Source organism: Wyeomyia smithii, chromosome 2 (assembly GCF_029784165.1).
Source record: "Wyeomyia smithii strain HCP4-BCI-WySm-NY-G18 chromosome 2, ASM2978416v1, whole genome shotgun sequence".
Taxonomy (NCBI): Eukaryota; Metazoa; Arthropoda; class Insecta; order Diptera; family Culicidae; genus Wyeomyia; species Wyeomyia smithii.
The window spans coordinates 235516124-235534571 of NC_073695.1; the positions used below are offsets into that span (position 1 = coordinate 235516124).

Consider the following 18448-nt stretch of genomic DNA (forward strand, 5'->3'; position numbering starts at 1 on the left):
AAATCTCAAACTATTTCGAGCAAGATTTTGGACATGTCGGTGCTCCTAGCCAAGTCAGAATACTTTAAGTCTTCAAAGACTTAAATGAAGTTTACCCGTAATCAAACGTAGAAGCGACGAGCAATTACTCCACGGCCTTTTGTTTCGCAGGTACGGTTGAAAGGCTCTAACCTTTAAAATTTTTCAGTTTGAGCTCTTGTGCAATTTGTTCGCTTTTGATGATTTTGAGCCGCATAAATTTGACAATTATTGTTATTTTTCTTTACAAAGTTTACAAAATTACGCATTTCACACATTATTTACGAGGAGTTTTTTATTTCGGGTTTTTAAGCTTATTGTGATACTCACGGGGCGAAATTATGGTGCAATTTTTGTTAGATTTTTTCAAACTGTTTTTGGAGTTTTGCGCACTTCTGCCATTGTCAAATAAAATATATATTTTTTTATTTTTTTATTTTTTTATCCGACATTTTTGTACATTTTTAAAAAGTTATTCATATGAATTTACGTCTGCATTTTTCTGGCAGCTTTGAACTTAACTGATTTTTTTGCTAAAAAAAAATAAAAACCGATCAATTTGCTATTTTTTTAACATACATATTTTAAATTTTTTGTGGAAATATACAACATTCAACCAATTTCCGCCTTGGAAATAGTAAAAATTCGTAAGCCCACTTCAAACTGTAATGTATCTACATCTTTTTCTATAAACCAAAACACAATTAGAATCCAACCTTTATTTTTCGCGAAATAAACAAAACCGCTCCAGCCTAAACAACAGCATCCTTAAGCCGCTCCTGGCGGCACCAAGGGATAAAATAGCTATCATCGGCGAAAAAAAAGAAGTACACACCAACATCCCATCTAACCATTTCATTTTCTCTCTTTCCCATGTGCCACGCATTCCAGGTATAAATAATGCTTCCAAGCCGGGCTTATGGGGAGGCACCGTATCATCGCTGGAGCTGAAGGTGAACATCACCCAGGACATGAACGGGAACGTCTATACCTGTCAGAGCACGAACGAAGCATTACAGCGCAGCGTGCACGAGGCAGTCAATTTGCAAGTACTATGTACGTGAATTTTCTTCTCGGTCGGAAATTACTCCGCACCCGCTCCCTCCCAACGCCTCAAGCGGCCCAGCCTAGTTGCGGGGGAGAGTTTTCGATACGAAAACTTTCGCAGCTGGTCTGCCGCTTCCGGTGCGCTTCGCGAAATTACTCTACCGCCTTTTTCTTCGCAGATCCGCCAAAATTCACGCCACCACCATCATCGACCGCCGTCGGCGTAGAAGGTGAAGCCCTAACGGTCGCCATGGTGGCCACCGGTAATCCTATGTCCATTGCGTACACATGGACCAAAGACGGGCTGCCGATCCTATCGTCCGGTAAGTATTGTTCGCATTCCCAACGCAGGTTGCACTGCGGGGTCGCCATTAGCACTAATGACAGGCGATTAATCCGGTTCAAAATCCTTTCTGTCTTTACCCGAACCCGGCTTGCGACTTGCTTGCGGTTGTGCTACTGTATCAACCACGGGAACGAAAAACAGGTGTCCAACGGATCGTCTCCGAGGGACCGATCCTGAACGTTACCAAACTGACGCGGAACGACGCAGGAATCTACACGTGCGAAGCCGTCAACTCCCAGGGCTCAGCGATGATTAATATCACAGTCGTAGTCGAATGTAAGTAAATGGCAACGTATGCCCTTCTCGCAAATCCCTTTCCATCCCAACCCCACCCGTGAAAGCAATCTTGTACGTGTATGTGTGTGCGTGTGTGTATGTGTAATGCGTACCGCATGTATGTGTGCAGAATTCGAAGCACGATGCCTCCGAAAGACCGCGTCTCGTCTGTGCTCTAAACGGATGTGGTGCCGCCGCCGTGGTGACTCATCTTTGTGCCATAAGAATGTGCATCTGCGGTGTAGCTCACGAACCGCAATCTCAGCTGTACATCACGAGATTTGATGGAATTGGATTTTTCGCTGGGGCTGAATCCTTCACAGTAATTTAGTTGTAATTAATTTGGGTTCCAGGCGGAAACAAATTTTAATGTAATGTTAAATATATTGCTTAGTTACATAACAGCGCAGCCCTCCCACAGAGGGCGAGACTTTCACTTCACAACAGTAGGCGGTAAACATCAATTGCCGAAAGTCAAGTTTCTTTCACTCAGTATTCTAACTCGAACCCACCAACAGAGCAATCATACTCAATGAAGTGCGCTGCCACATGAACACTCGAGGTGTCACCCAAACGAAGAACTTCGAAGTGACATCCTTGAAGAACTGCTCAAGACGCTCCACCTTATGTTTTCTACTTGACCCGATTTCCGCCATTCATTGCTTCCAAAAGCAAGAGCCCGACAAATTTACGTTGTTTCTTGTTGCGTACAGTGAATGTGCTCCTAATTCGAGCTTCCCGGGCTCGCCATTAAAAGACACTCGGAGAGAAAGTTTGCCCATAATATCCGTAATAGTGCTTCTTGGTAAAATGATGCCTCCCATTGAAAGTGTGCTTGTACACAAATCCGACTCTAGGAAACCGGAAGCCCGGACCTGTGTCGGACAAGTGGGCTGTTATTGTTGTCCTGTCCTGCTCTTTGTATATAGTGTCTTGTGAAATTTCTTCTCCATTGTTGGTTTGCATCACTGCGGAAATGATCCTCTTATTAGAGGGGAGAGATAGTTCACGTATCCGCTCCACTCCAGCGCAACGACCATCCTTCGTCGCTGTTCCCGCTGTTATGTAAATTGAACTAGTTCCAACAACAGCGGAACAGGGTCAACCGTTGCGATGCAGGCTTATCCCCCTATGACTAGGTCGTATCCGGTTGCTGTTTGAGTGAAATCTTCCGGAAGCACTGTGCTTTCCCGATTCCCAAGCAGTGCTCCGGCAAGAGGCATGTTGTACGATGCCATTACTGCCATTGTTTACGGGTTCGCCACACCGCCAGCAGCAGCGGGTGGCATCCCACCAGGTGAGGTATCGAAATATGACACTTGCCTGCCCACCGAAAGGATAGGGCGTCGTGCTATGACGACCAGGATCACGGCAGGCCAAAACAAACGATGAGCAACATTGATTTCTCCTCATTCGACGCCTGCTGCTGCTGTTGATGCTGTTGTTGTTGTTGTTGCTTTTTCTCTGCCGGTTCGGTAGATGATATGCCATAATGGGATCACGTCTTCTCGCATTCTTCGGCAAAAGGGATGGAACAGGCCTGGGATTGCTTTGTCCCAAAGCTAACCGACCCCCAGTGGGTTAGAGGTATACGTGTGTACGTTTTGGTATGGACAGACCGTTAGCAGTTGGTATGAAGTAAGCAGCCCATATTTGTTCGTCCCTGTGGTTTCTGCTTTATTTTATTGGTCTCGGGTAGTTTTAACGCGATTACTATTCTAATGTCGTTTATATAAATATTTTTTTCCTCTGATGGCTTCTTTCCGGGCCACCTACGGGGCGCCGGAACGATCTAGCTCTAGCGTGAACGGTCCTATAATAAACAAAAAATTTATTGGAATTGGTTTGTTCGTTTGTGCAAATACCCAACACGACGACATTGGGTGCCAATTGCACCCTGAGGACCCTTTTTTCCTGTTTGGCAAGGATGATTTCGGCGGCAAGCGGGCTGGTATTATTCGGTTGGGGAAGTAGTAATTCGAAGTTAAGTTGATTATGAGCCGGCGAATTGGTACGAAAGCTGTTACGCTTCGAAGATGGGTGCAAATGGTAGGTTTTGTTTTGCGTTCTTGCTGGATGAAGAGCATTGGTAATGAAGTAATCCAATCCGATTGTGTATTTTTCGTCTATTTTGGTGGCAAACTAGCAAACAACACAAAAGGTATTCCGGAAGATACTTTCCATAGTTCAAAATAACACAAAGCCAATCTTGGACACATCTTTTCAATCGAAATAAGTTTCAATAAAATTTCTCCTATTTGTTTCTTTATTGAGGGTCTGGCAATTTGCGTTTACAATGAAGTAATTTTGGCCATTTTTTTTAAACCATGCTAGAGTGAAGATTTAGTATGATAACAATTGGCTATCAGACGGAAGAATTTCACTATTCTTGTGATTCATGTATGTAGTATGATTTAATTAATTTAGCAGTTCTCCTCCACCATGTATTCCCGAATAGTTTTCTTTTTTCAACTTTGATTTTACGATGCATAGTTTATAAGCCATGAATCAGATCGAGAAAAAATATAGTTTAAACTTTCCGTAGAAATTGTCGACCCTAACTTTTTCTAGATTTTCCTGGTTCATGTCAAAGGCCAAGCTCTGCTTGTTTAATAATTATAACAAAAGTTTGAGTTCAAATTAGTACGGTAAAAAAAATCACAAATACCTCAAGGATCCTTATTAGAAATAATAAAATCCAAATTTACCCAGACTATCACATCTATGTTTTCCACAAACTCATTTTAGGAACAAATTACCTTTGCTCTGATTTTTTGTAAAGAAGAAGTTTCGACATATTGTGAACCAAGTTTAAGCATAAGTGATACAAGCATTTCTTTAGAATCACTACTAGTTTTTATAGAGGGCCAATTAAAAAAATGTATTGGATCAATTGATAATTACAAATATTTTTAGAGCCGCAATAAAGGCAATGATCGCCGATAAAATCGGCGATGAACATTTTATTCTTCTCAGCATTTTAGTCAACATCGTCTATCGGTCGATTGTGACAATTATGATACGACTCCTATCCATGTGTTCGGAGATTCACTGAGATAATTTATTTCCTCTCCGATATGAAAGGAACCATAGGTCTTTAAAATGAAACGGCATTGAAGCCATAAACAGCCGATTTTGAGCTACCAGTTCGAATTTTCAGAAGCACAATACTCGGGAATAGATAATACCCTCCCTGTGAAAACGCTATTTTATAATTGCTTCACCACAGCAAACATAAAATAGCGTTTTCACAGAGTCTTGTGCCTTTGAAAATTCTAAGTGGTGGCTCGAAGTCGGCCATATATAATTTTCCCTTATTTTACAGAATGTCCCTTGCTGTTGCCATATAGTAATAGAAATTTTTTTTTTTTTGGAAATAAAATTTCAGAAATTATCTCAAAAAATATTATAAAAATCAACCATGAGTAAACATTATTGGTTGTCTCATCATGGGAAAATGAGAAAAATTACAAGGGTTGTATTCAAAGCCACGACCGCAAAATTGACGTAGTACATAAGGTTGTTTGTTACATCACTTGTATTAAATATGTTTACAATTTTGTGCAAATGAGGAGTTCCCAGCCAACATTTTCATACGTATAATGATGTTTCGAATAAAATAACCGTACAGCATATGCGTACTACTTTGGAGGCGATATACGTACTGAGGAATGATGGTATGCATTTTTTTTTTGATAAACGTACTTATATACGATAATTTCTGATTGAAAATGATTTGTTTCACAATTCTAAGCCTAAAATCGTAAATCGGTTGGACTCCACCATGATATACAATTAAAACTGAATTTCTGCGCATGATAATAAGCGGGTTATACGATTTCGACTTCGTTAAGATATATTTGCGATTATTTTCACACATTGACATACGATTTGTGGTTGACTAAGTTTTTATTATTTATTATTTATTTATTTGGCATTCGGTCATGACACAGCCTGATAAACAAAGTTTCACCAATTCACTCGGTTATTGGCTGCTGCTCTCCAATCCCAGGGACATCTTGTACTCTCCGCCAGATATCGCTTCACCTGGTCTACCCATCTTGCCCGCTGCGCCTTTGGTCGTCTTCTTCCTGCCGGTTTCGAGGCAAACACCATCTTCGCAGGGTAGTTGTCCGGCATTCTTGCAACGTGCCCAGCTTCGTGCGTATCCGTCCAGCTTTGGCCACCTTTTGAATACTGGGCCGTAGAGTTGCGCCAGCTCATGGTTCATCCTTCGCCTCCATATTCCGTTCTCCTGCACGCCGCCAAAGATCGTCCTTAGTACCCGTCGTTCGAAAACTCCGAGCACTTGCAGGTCCTCCTCGAGCATTGTCCACGTTTCATGCCCGTAGAGAACAACCGGTCTTATGAGCGTTTTGTATAGGTAACACTTCGTACGGGGACTTAGTCTGTTCGACCGCAATTGCTTGTGGAGCCCATAGTAGGCACGACTTCCGCTGATAATACGCCTCCGGATCTTACGGCTGGTATCATTGTCCTCGGTTACCAGTGAGCCAAGATAGACAAATTCGTCGACTACCTCGAACTCATCGCTGTCGATCGTAATGCTACTGCCTAAACGATGTCGGTCGGCTTCGGTCCCGCCGGCTAGCATTAACTTCGTTTTAGACTCATTTATCTGCAACTCAATCCTCAGCTGCTTCGCGTTTCGGTCTGGTGTACTGTTTTGCCACCGTCGCGGTTGTTTTGCCGACAATGTCCATGTCATCAGCAAAGCAAACGAATTGACTGGATTTGTTGAAAATCGTTCCCCGCGTGTTGAGGTCCGCTCGATTCATTACACCCTGTAGCGCAATATTGAATAGCAGGCAAGAGAGACCATCAGCCTGTCGAAGCCCCCTGCGGGATTCAAACGGACCCGACAATCTACCCGAAATCCGCACACAGCACTGCGTCCCATCCACCGTAGCCTTTATTAGTCTAATCAGCTTCCCCGGAAAGCCGTTTTCGTCCATGACCTTCCATAGCTCTTTCTGGTCGATAGTTTCAAACGCGGCTTTAAAGTCAATGAATAGGTGGTGCGTGAGGGTTCAGTATTCACGGCATTTCTGGAGGATTTGCCGTATGGTGAAGATTTGGTCCTCCGTCGTGACCGTCCTTCCACGAAGCCAGATAACTTCCCACAAATCTGTTGGCTAGGGTTGAGAGGCAGCGGAAATGATTTAGGAAAGCACGTTGTAGGTGGCATTCAGGACGGTGATCGCACGATAGTTCCCTCAGTCCAGTTTGTCGCCTTTCTTATAGATGGGACAAATAACCCCATCCTTCCACTCCTCCGGTAGCTATTCTGTATGCATGATTGGGTTGTAGGGCTACCGAATTTGCACATAAAACTATGACATCACTGAACAGGAATGAAACAAATACTATACAGCTCAAACAAGTTTCAACAGTCAGAGCGCATGCAGGTTAAAATAAATTTTTGCTTTTAATTTTAGCGCAAAACGAGAAAATATTAAATCTTGAATTCATTTAGTTGGTTTTCCTGAAAAGGACAGTTTGTTGATCGATTTGAAATCACTTGTGATGCTGATTGCACCTCTGTTCTACCCCGACAGTGGGAATTATGGTGAATTTGTACGACGAAGGCATCGAATCATCTATTTTATTGGATGGGAGAAAGCAAAATATTTTGATTTGAATAATAGTACCAATCTCAACGATGCACTCTGTTTAAAATTTGGAAGGCCCAAATATTTTGAACGCTAGGTTTCCAGAACGTTAGTGTGTTGTCAAAATACGGCATCTTTTTATTAAAGAAAGTACCGGTTCATGTACCTACAAATGATGCTGCCCGCTACCGCCCAAAGGCAGCTTTTTATTAGAGGAAGTGTCGCAGTATCGACCGGAGTGAGCGCTGCCACTATCTCTACTGATAATCGATGCTGCTATTCGCTGCCTCTGCTACTGCTATCCGCTGCTGCTATCTGCTGCTGCTACCGCTAAGTTGGGACTGCAAAATGCAAAAACTTTTCATTGTAGACAGTACCACTGATGCCACCCGCTATCGCACAAAGTCAACTTTTTAATAGAGTAAGTGCTACTAACGCCGCCACTATTACTGCTGTTACTATCCGCTGCCACTGCTGCTGCCACTAAGTCAGGACTGTCCTAGTCGCTAACCAATCATAAAAAGGATTGGTTTAGGCAGAACCAAGCGCTTAGATAGCCCAAAGAGTGGTTTCCCGGTTTACTAGATACCTAATTCTGTCGACTGTACTAGGGAAAGCAAGGATTAGGCAACCAATCAGAGGTCGAATTCTGTGTTTTGATAAAGCTTGACAGTTTTCGATAGTACAGTTGTTCAAATAATCAAAATCTATTTCTCTGCATTTGGACGAATGCATAGATAATTTTCCAATGAATGCTGCAAGAGTGAAGGAAATCCATTGTAAACTAACCGACTCATTAGCATTTAAATTGGGCAAATTTTTGCCTTTTTTCGTTTCTAGTTTTTCATTTAACATTCCTATGCAGCCGAACTTCCTGAGAGACGTAGTTTTACTCCAGAAATTTTACCAGAATGATTTGCTAATTTGTGTTAATAACATTAAATATTAAAAAAACGCTTTTTGAAAATCTGATGCTTTACGAAAACTATACAATCCTAGCTACAAATTAACAGTTAATTGAATTTTGAGAAATAGAAAAAATATAAAGCTTTCTCAAGTATCACTAGAATATACAACTCTACAATGGCTTTTCGCCGAGTTTTGTATTTTTAAAATAAGTACTGGGTATACTTGAATGCATCTACAATAACAAAACAGTGTTGTTTCTACTATGCTATTGACTTTTTTATTTAACTATTTATTTATGTAACTTTAATAATTAAGGAAAGTTTCAAGGTGAGGAAAGTTTCAAAGTTTAACAAATTTCGAGCATAGATTCACATTGTTTCCTTTGTAATTCTAAAGGGGGCTTTCCATATTTTTCTTTAATGTAGGTTTTTGGTAATTTTGGTGAGTTTTTTGTTCGTCTTTTGTATGGAAGTCCTCGCTTCAAGAAGAAGAAGGGGCATCTAACTATCCTAAGCATCTTTCACGGCCCCCACATACAAATTTTCACGCCGATCGGTTCGGTAGGTCAATTTATTTTGTAATATTTTTTCGGCTCGATTATTTTTTTTCTATTTTTTTTTCGTTTTGTTCTCCTTTTTTATTTTTTTCTTCAAATTCAAATAACCAGTAACACACTTTTATATTTTTTTTTTTTTTATGTTTTTAGTTTTTTTATATTTTTTTCAATTTATTTTTAATTAATTTTTTTATTTATTTTTTATTTATTTTTTTTTCATTTTATTTGTTTTTAATTTTTTTTATTTTATTTTTGTTTCTTCAAATTCAAATAACTAGTAATATTGTACAGTTTCCCCAAAAAAACAAACAATTTTTTTAGTTGACAAAAAACTTTCTAGGTCAAAATGCAAAATTATCATTCCCATACCTCCACTAACGTTCTGGTAAGGAGTCTTTTTCTCATAGTTAATTTTCCAAATGTGCCGTATAAAGTTCACATAGAAGAGGTGGAAAAGGACTCCCCATTGGTGCCCCATTTGTTTGTTTGTTAAATTTTCCACGAATGTTAATGATAGCATGTTCGACGCTTGGTTTAGAAGTAACAGCAAAATTAAGGTTTTTGTTCAAAAGTTTGCTGTTGTGAAAATTCGCACGAATATCTTAATCTTTTTTGCACCCAATTTTCGTTTTCTTTCCCCCTCATACTGTTTTGCAACTTTAACTTTGGTTAGAAATTCTGGAACCCAGTTTTAAATGCAGGAAGTAGCACTCTAAAGTGACTGAATTTAGTTTACTATAGAGAAGTTATATATAATTTTTTATCCATTTCTGTTCCATCTTCTTAATGAGAAAAGGAGAAGCTCATGTTCTAATTTTAGCCTCATAACTTTTAGGAGTCAATCGGTATTTGACACATTACTTTACAAAACACTATGCCTTTATGAATTATCGTTATTTTCTTCCTCAACTGCGAAAAATTGTACGGCTCGGATATCATGTGTTTTTTTTATCGTTTGAGCTTTTGATAGAATCATTAGAAACTTTACTTACAATTCTAATTTATTTTAATAGCCGACCAATCCACAATTGCGAACATATTTCTCATGAAAATCATGCTATGACTACCGACGATATTAGTCTAGTTCGATTCGTAAGATCCCCTAGAAACTAGATGTCGCACAAAGTTTAGAAATTTTCAAACAGAACCCTGCTACCCGTCTTAACAGAGATCAGGGTAATCACTTCTCTTGGCTTTTTAAACGTCTTCCTAAAATTTCCCGATAGGGCATGGATCACCAACTTTGCCGAAGACACCGATCAAATAAATCGTTCTGAGTCTTAAACTGTTTGTACTCATTAATTCCATTCTTTCTTAGCCCCTTTTGAATAATGAATCGTTACTCAAAAAAAAAACTAATAACACAAAATGACATTTTCAACCCAAAAGAACATCTGTGCAAAGTTTCAATTATATGAAAAAAATCCACATTTTCTGTAAAATCGCTCCATTTTCTTAAGGGAATGGAATCACAAAAAATGGACTAATCCGTTAATTGTGTTCCCATCTCTTTCTAATCTAAGTTGAGGTTATATTCGACTGATCTTCGATTTTAAGATTTAGTCATGAGCTCGTGCAAGATTTCGGTTGAGTCGGAAGATCATTAGGATTTTATTTTATAGATGGTTTTGAGAACGGCATCTTTATTTCTATATAACCTATATCCATGAAGGTCTACGTGAGATAGAGTACAGTCAGGATGTTGTGCAATGCCTTTTTTAATCTTCAGAAGATTAACCCTCTAGTGCTCAGAGTCGCCATTAGACGGGCTTCAGTCAAACATCTAAAAAGCTTCAATAAAAACTTAAAAATGTTTATGAAGTTTCATAGTGATTTTACCGAAATTAACATGGGCACTAGAGGGTTGATACCTGAACTTCAAAATTGCTTAGAAAACTACGACTACAAATCAAACTTGATGCGATGAGATCACTAGGAAGTCCTAGTGGAGAAGTCGTGAAAAAAAAACTTTATTGTCAAGTCTATTTATAGTGCATCAAGATCTGAGATTCATACCGCCATATAATTATCTAATATGATCTAAAAAAATTTTTTTTCCTACATACCTTTTTATTTTTATGCTATCATTCCTAACTTGTTATAGTAAGAAGTATTCAAAAAAACTTTCAGTGTCGCGCAGACTAGTTGAAAATGGATATATAATACCTTTTAAAACTAAAATGCATGCTGCATCAGAATACAATATCGAAATCAACTTCACACGTGTGGTGAATGCAATATTTTCTATAAATATTTAACCTTTGATCTGCATCCCATATTATTTTCTGAAGGTTTATGCACTCAACTCAAAACTTCCCTACTTTTATCGTTCATGTTCCTAAGAGATACTCACTTAAATTTCCCAGCTTTCACCACTTGAGATCAGCATCAGTATGAAAGTTCCTAAGCTGATTAATTTGCGCACAACGTCATTAAAACGCAACAATCACAAACAGCCATCCCAGCGCTAACGGCATACAACCTCATAAACTAACACCGGAACTCTATTTTCACACAATTGAGTTTAATAAAAATTAAATTCCATCCATTACTGTACTGTATATAGTCTACTGCTGATGTTTCCTCTGCCAGTTTTTATTTTTTATCGTCCTAGCACTGGAGAGAATCACCAGGGAGGTACCAAAGTGCACCGAAAAGCGAACGCCGTCTTTTTATTACAGCCGGAAACGCAATCTGCAGCAAATGATGCCCCCTCCCCCGGCTGTCGGCTGAACTTTTTTTTATCAACCGATGCACTCTTGTCCTTTCGAGAAAAAAAAAACACATGCATACATACAAAGTTTTCGAGAGGACCCTTCCGTCTCTCGGCAAAAAGAGCATCCCGTCCGGTCGGTCCTGGTGCCCTACCATTGTAAAACGGGAACATTCTCAACTTCCCCCGTCCGCAAGCCATCGGCCATCATCGTGCTTCAAAAACAAAATTTAATAACAAAACTCTCGTATGAGCCGTACTTTTCTCGCAACATGTACCAACTCCCGTATTCGAAGATGCCGGAGGACAAAACTAAACACAGACATACAAACACACACACACAAACGCTCACCCACAAACATACTCTGGCAACTCGATAAACGGAAGCGAAAAATGCGGAAAAGTGAAGCTCGACAACGCCAACAGCTTCAAACAATGGAACCGAGAGTGAGGAAAATCCCGGTTTTGATGACAAACGAAGAGCTTGAAATCAGCCCCCCCTTCTTTGCCTTCGTCCTTCACCAACCCACAACCCGATCTCGTACATTGCAAAGTTAACCGGCAGAAGCATAACTTTTATTTCTCTAAATAAAATTCCAGATGGCGCATCGATAAAATCCATCTCCGAGAACGTGGTAGTAAATCCCGGCGAGGATGCAATGCTTTCATGCACCGTTGACGGTAAGTGTTAGTTTCCTGTGTATCATTTTTCAATCCTCCATTCTCTGGCTTCACCAAGGACAAACGACAGCGCAAAGTTTTCCCATTATTTTACGCCGGCAGGAGAAATGAAAACAAACAGCTCAGCGCATGGGTTAGGTTCAGACTGAAAAAACAGAGCCCGAGGGAGAAAATGATGGGCTCATTTATCCAGAGGCAGCGAAACAAATTTACTCGATGCTTCCGGGTTGACGGAAGAATGAAAAATAAAACACATTGAACCACTTTTCCACACCCTCAGCATCCGAGAGCGACGTTACAATTTGATGAAAAGTTTGCGATGGAGGCGCGCTGCCCGATAGCTTGGAAAACTTGGTCCACTTGGAAAAGAGATGCAATCTTCAACTACTCTGGGCTCTGGCGCCACTCGCTCTAATTTGCAGTCTAGAATGATATCGTCCTGTGAATTTCCGCAGTTGGAAAGCATTTCCTTTATTCCGGTGCATTCATCAATTTCGTTTGGATCATTCGTCGTTGAACGAGATTTGAGTTAACATTGGCCCCTACTTCGTTGGCCTTGTTGCACTTTGAAGTTTTCAGCCAAGACCGATCCACAGCCAGCTGCTATTGCAACTACTTTCAATTTTCCCCCTGAAAACTGCAATCCAATCTTCAATCTCGGATCTGCAGTTTTTTCGCCTGCAGCCGGCACTTTCCCGTCGATCTCTTTGAAGTCGGAATCGTATCTCCCGCAGAGTATGGATGCTTTCCGACATCGGAGCATAACGAAGAGAAGGGAAGGAAAAAGGGGAAAACACATTAAGCCGCTGAGGCCCCAACAAAAGATGCACATTTTTTCGAAAAAGCACCAACCGTCCAGCTGATTATCGCCGACCTCGTGGAAAACAGATCCTGACACTATCATCATTCTTCCCAGGAGCAAGTTGGTCCAGTGACTGGCCGAAATAGTGCCCGTTTCCGTTCGGCGTTGCCGCTTCTGGCTGGATCTCTCTAGATGACATGTGAAAATCGGGGTCGAGTCAGGATAAAAAGCAGATTGCTTTTTTTCTGGAGCATTCTGGAAAAAAATGGCTACCGTATTCTACAGTCGGCGCGCCGGCACTTCATTTTCGTTTCATTCGATACTGTGCTACACTCGTTCCGATATGGGAGTGAGCCAAAAAATCCCCGGACCACAACAAAAACAACCGAAGGTCTTCTCATTCGGCCCATAAATACACGCCTGTGCCCTACAACCAGGAAAGTTACAGTAAACGAAGGACCAATATTCAGTTATAGGCTGACGCGACAACAACACCGTAGAACAACAAGAAGAAGAAGCCAATAGAGAAGCGAACCTAGAACCTTTGCTAGATGCTAGTTGCAAATGTGTTCCGCAACGAGTTTAACCCGTTATTTTTTTTTTTTCTCGCTGTATTTCCATCCACAGGCAAACCACTGAGCGAGGAGCACATTCGCTGGGAACGAATTGGTTACGACATGACGATAAAAACGTCGACGACGTACGCCAACGGAACCAGCTATCTGCACATCAAGGATGCACGGCGCGAGGATGTTGGCAATTTCCGCTGTATCGCTGATAATCGTGTTGCGAATCCAACCAGCCGTGATGTTTTATTGATTGTGAAATGTAAGTGCACAGGGTACTTGTATATGTATACGATTCTACTCTACCCCAAACAGCCCAGCCCAACCGAAAACTGCCGAACTTGCTGTGAGTGCTCTACCGCTTTCGGTTGGGTTTGGGGCTGTGGTGCCACGGTAATGAAACATTTTGGCTCCAGGACAGGGGATCCGCGTTCGACTTTTGCCTAGGACCCCGGCCGTCCCGAAATGTTTTTGCGGCCCATTTGAGCCCGCTGCGATGATGAATAGCAGTAATGTCGGAAAATGTGACCGAACTATGTACGAGAGCCTGTACTATTTTGCAGGCGCTCTGTTTTAATGTGTAGCTTTTGAGCCGGTTGCGAGACGACCAAGGGGAAAAGTGGTTTGGGATGGTTTTTTCATGCTTGGAGTTGTTTTACTAGAATGTGGCGGAAAATTGTTGCCTTAGAAGAAAGCTCAAAAATAGCGAAAGGTTTTGAAATGAAAATATGGAAAGATATTCAAAAGCCAGGTAGTTAGTTCTACAATTGTTCGTATACAGTTGAATAATTATTTTTGGTTGTTTGGTTTGGTTTAGTTTTGATCTTCCTTTGAATTTTCAATTCAATTTGGAGGCTCATAAAAAAAGATGATATATGTATAAAACTAAATTGAACTTCGACTTACAAATTACAAAGTGACGTTTATCGAAACGATCTTTTTGTCTAGTTTACATAAACGTAAATTTATTTAAATATATCGGTTTATCTGATCATAAAATTTGTATCATGATCGGAACCAAAAATGTATCATAATCGGACCAGCAATTTTATTTCATATTTTCAGATCCATTTGAAGTCAAGTGTTTTTAGGTGGGCTCTGTCAAAGAACAATAAATTTTTTATAAACACTTATTATTATTATTATTATTATTATTTATTGAATTTCGTCATCCGACTACACGTCTTAATGATATTTGATATTTGGACTGGGAAAAGCCACCTTGAGCAAACTTGTGTCTTCACTCAAAGCGGCATAAAAACCCAGTATCTTTTAGTACAACACAAACACAAGATAAAACTATTACATTATAACAATACAGAATACTTAACAAGTGAACAAATACAGTTAAAAGACTAAACTAATATCACGTCGGTTATATTCTAAAGCCATCTGCCGAATTGGCTCATGCAGTCCGTAGTTGGTGCGATGTGACCTAACCCGTAGTAGCTGATTGTTCCGTTGCGGTCGGAGTGGGCAATGTAACTGAAGCAGCGACAGAACGGTAGGGCAGTAATAAACGCCCAATAGTATTCTATGGGCGGTGTTTGCTAAAATATCCTTGCGACGTTGTTCGAGCGGCGCTAAGCCAATCAGTAGACACAGTTGTTCATAGGGCGGTCGAGCGTCAGGGTTTCTCCATGGTAGCATACAGCAAATTTTCCGAATAAAACATTTTTGTATTCGCTCCAAACGGTTAGTCCAGAGCTCATAGTGTGGATTCCAAACTACACAGCTAGCTTCGAGGATAGAGCGTACTAAAGAGCAATAGAGAGCACGCAGAGTTCCGGGATCAATGAATTCTCGTCCAATTCTGAAAATAAGTCCCAGCTGTCGATTCGCCTTGTTTATAATCGTCATATAGTGTTGTCTAAACGTCAAATGAGAATCCAACACCACGCCAAGGTCAGTTACAATATCGCTGCGTCTTAAATACGTATCTCCAATGCAGTTATCATAAACCAAAGGCTGTTTTTTGCGACTGAAGCTGATAACAGAGCATTTTGAGATGCTGATTGTCATACGGTTAGATTCACACCATTGTGCAAACAAATCTACGTAGCTTTGAAGTCTTGCGCAGTCGTCGATAGATTCTATCAGCAAATAGATTTTAACATCATCAGCATAACATAATCTGGTTCCACGTGGCAGCAACCGAGTGACATCATTAATGTACAGAGAGAAAAGTAGCGGGCCTAAAATGCTACCTTGTGGTACTCCTGAGCGGGTAAGAAACCAACAAGATTGAGATGATCCCAACTTGACGTTAAATTTGCGAGGGCGTAGATAGGAGCTAAGCCACGAGAGCAAGCAAGGTGATACGCCTAGTTTGTTAAGCTTAGCGAGTAATATTTCATGGTCTACCCGATCGAATGCCGCTTTGAGATCAGTGTAGATGGCATCAATTTGATGGCCTTGCTCCATGGTGCGCAAACACAACGATGTAAATTCCAATAAGTTGGTTGTAACTGAACGGCCTGGATAAAAACCATGTTGAGAAGTGGATATGTAATTTTTCACACGAAACATCAGATGATTATAAACGATGTTCTCAAATATTTTAGAACATGCGCACAGTAAAGTGATTCCACGATAATGCTCCACATTCTGCTTATCACCTTTTTTAAATATGGGAAACATATGCGATGACTTCCAACTCACAGGAAACTTATGGCTTCGTAAAGAGAGATTCAGCAAAACAGTGATAGGAAATTTAAACGCCTCGCAACATGCCTTCAAAAGAGCGGCAGGAATACCGTCAGGTCCAGGGCAATACGATTGTTTTAGCTTGTGAATGGCTAATTCCACGTCATCGGCAGCAACAGTAAATGATCCGGCTGTGAATACATCGCTGGGGACAGACGATAGGGCGTCTGCTACGAAACCGGGCGAGACAGAATCAGTGCCGAACACACTCAAAAAATGCTTAGCGAATAAACCACATTTACTATTATTGTTCAATGCGACTTCGTCCTTTAAGAACATCGTAGAAGGCAGACCGTCCTCTTTGCGCTTAGAGTTAACAAATTTCCAAAAGCTTTTTGGATTAGATTGTAAGTTTCGTTCAGTGTTGCGAGCATAGTTCAAGTAGAGTCTCTTATTCAGAATCTTATATTTGCAACTAGCTAGTTTAAAATGATACCGATTAGATGCATTTCTCATCCTGTGATAGGCACGAAGGCAGGCATTTTTCTGCCGTTTAAGTCGGCTTAATTCCCTGTTACCCCACGCTGGTCTTCGGCGCGGGCGCACACGGGGAACATAAAGTGAAATTGATTCTAGTATTTTAGTGGTAAAACAGGCAACAGCTTCATCGACGTCATTACAGGTAGTTAGAAACGTCCAGTCAATACCAATAAGTGCTGTATTAATAGCGTCGAAATTACTTCGCCGAAAATCATAAGCATTCGAGTCAAATTCCTCAACAAACATAGCATTAACTGGCCTATCAAATCTTACCATCACGGGAGGGTGATGAGGGTCAATATTACTGAGTACATCGAGTGCAGTGGTAACAGAGCAAGCTGGCAAAGCATGTTGATTAGCGAAAATTAAATCCAAGAGCCTTCCATTCGGATTGAGCACCGAATTAATCTGGTAAAGACCATTCAAAGCTACACCATCTAAAAGACGGGCACTGCCAATATTAACAGCTGAATGTTGCGCATCAACAACCATATATCTACCGTTCGGGTGCAATGACCAAGCTAAACCAGCGCGATTGTAATCTCCAAATAACAATAAATCATCATTGGGGCCGAGCGATTCATTAACAATTTCAATTGACGAAAGATGGTGATCGATAACTTCTATTTCATTGCGTAGATTTGGCGGTATATAGATAGCACCAATCACTAGCTTTGCATTCATGGTAGCAATGGTAACCCAAAGCTGCTCAAGTGAATCATCCATTGCATTGCTTAGTAGCGAAGACGGTATTGAACTACGAACTGCAATAATCACTCCGCCACCACAGGCTTTATTACTATTTTTAGAGCAGCGATCAGAACGAAAAACGGTATAATCTGTACCAAACAACTGGCACGAGTTGATTTGCGAATCAAGCCAAGTTTCCGTTAGCACGATGCAATCGTACGGGGAAACTGACACTGCGAGACTAAAATCAGTGATTTTGCTGCGTAGGCCGCGAACAATTTGATAGCAGATTAACAGCGGTGCAGAAACTGGCAGACTGGTTTTTATCAGCTGTTCATTGTTGTCCGTGTCACCAAACGACGAGCTATGGCAGAAGAAAGAAGGGTGATTTTTTTGAAAATTCATAAAAGGCATTAACTTAACTGGACTGGGGGCCCGGTGGCCCCCATGTTCCAACGGCGGTTGATCAATTAAATTTACCCAGTCAGGCGGGACGCAGGTGTTGACAAATCGATTCGCGGGATTTTGCTCGTGTTGGGCATCCAAAAATCCTGAGACCTATTCCTTTGATCCTCGAAGGCACGATAATATATTCCTTTTGGCCAAGTAGATGGATCAAGCGCATTATCTTTCATATGTAAATCGACGCCGACTTTAAATGAAACAAAAGCGAACGATTTCAAATCAGCATCTCTCTTTATTAATTTCTTGACGAACGGTTTAGCGCCAGGCATACATTTCTGCACAAGTGCAGCAACGTCCTCTTCAGAGACGTGCGGGGCAATGCGTGAGAGGTACAACCAAAATTTTTCTGGTGGCTTGGGCACAGTCTCAACGATTTCGTTTATATTCTCAGCCGATCGCGTTCCACTGAGTAATTTTTTTGCGCTTTTGGGCAGTTTTGGAGTTTCATCTGGAGAAATTATTCTCGGGCGCTTAATTTAGCGACTGCTGCATTGAACGGACGTAGTCGACACAGAATGTATCTTTTCCGAGACAGACTTAATTAAAGCATTGGTTTGACC

General features: G+C 40.9%; 1 protein-coding gene across 4 annotated transcripts in view; it reads left to right on the forward strand.

Moving 5' to 3' along the window:
* LOC129720695 (nephrin) overlaps window positions 1-18448 on the forward strand; it is a 526130-nt gene that overhangs the window by 479673 nt on the left and 28009 nt on the right. For all 4 annotated transcript variants that reach the window (XM_055672270.1, XM_055672267.1, XM_055672269.1 and 1 more), the window contains exons 13-17: window positions 910-1074; window positions 1245-1388; window positions 1553-1687; window positions 12099-12179; window positions 13609-13809. In XM_055672270.1, the coding sequence (XP_055528245.1) occupies window positions 910-1074; window positions 1245-1388; window positions 1553-1687; window positions 12099-12179; window positions 13609-13809 (726 nt within the window). The remainder of the gene's footprint in view (window positions 1-909; window positions 1075-1244; window positions 1389-1552; window positions 1688-12098; window positions 12180-13608; window positions 13810-18448) is intronic.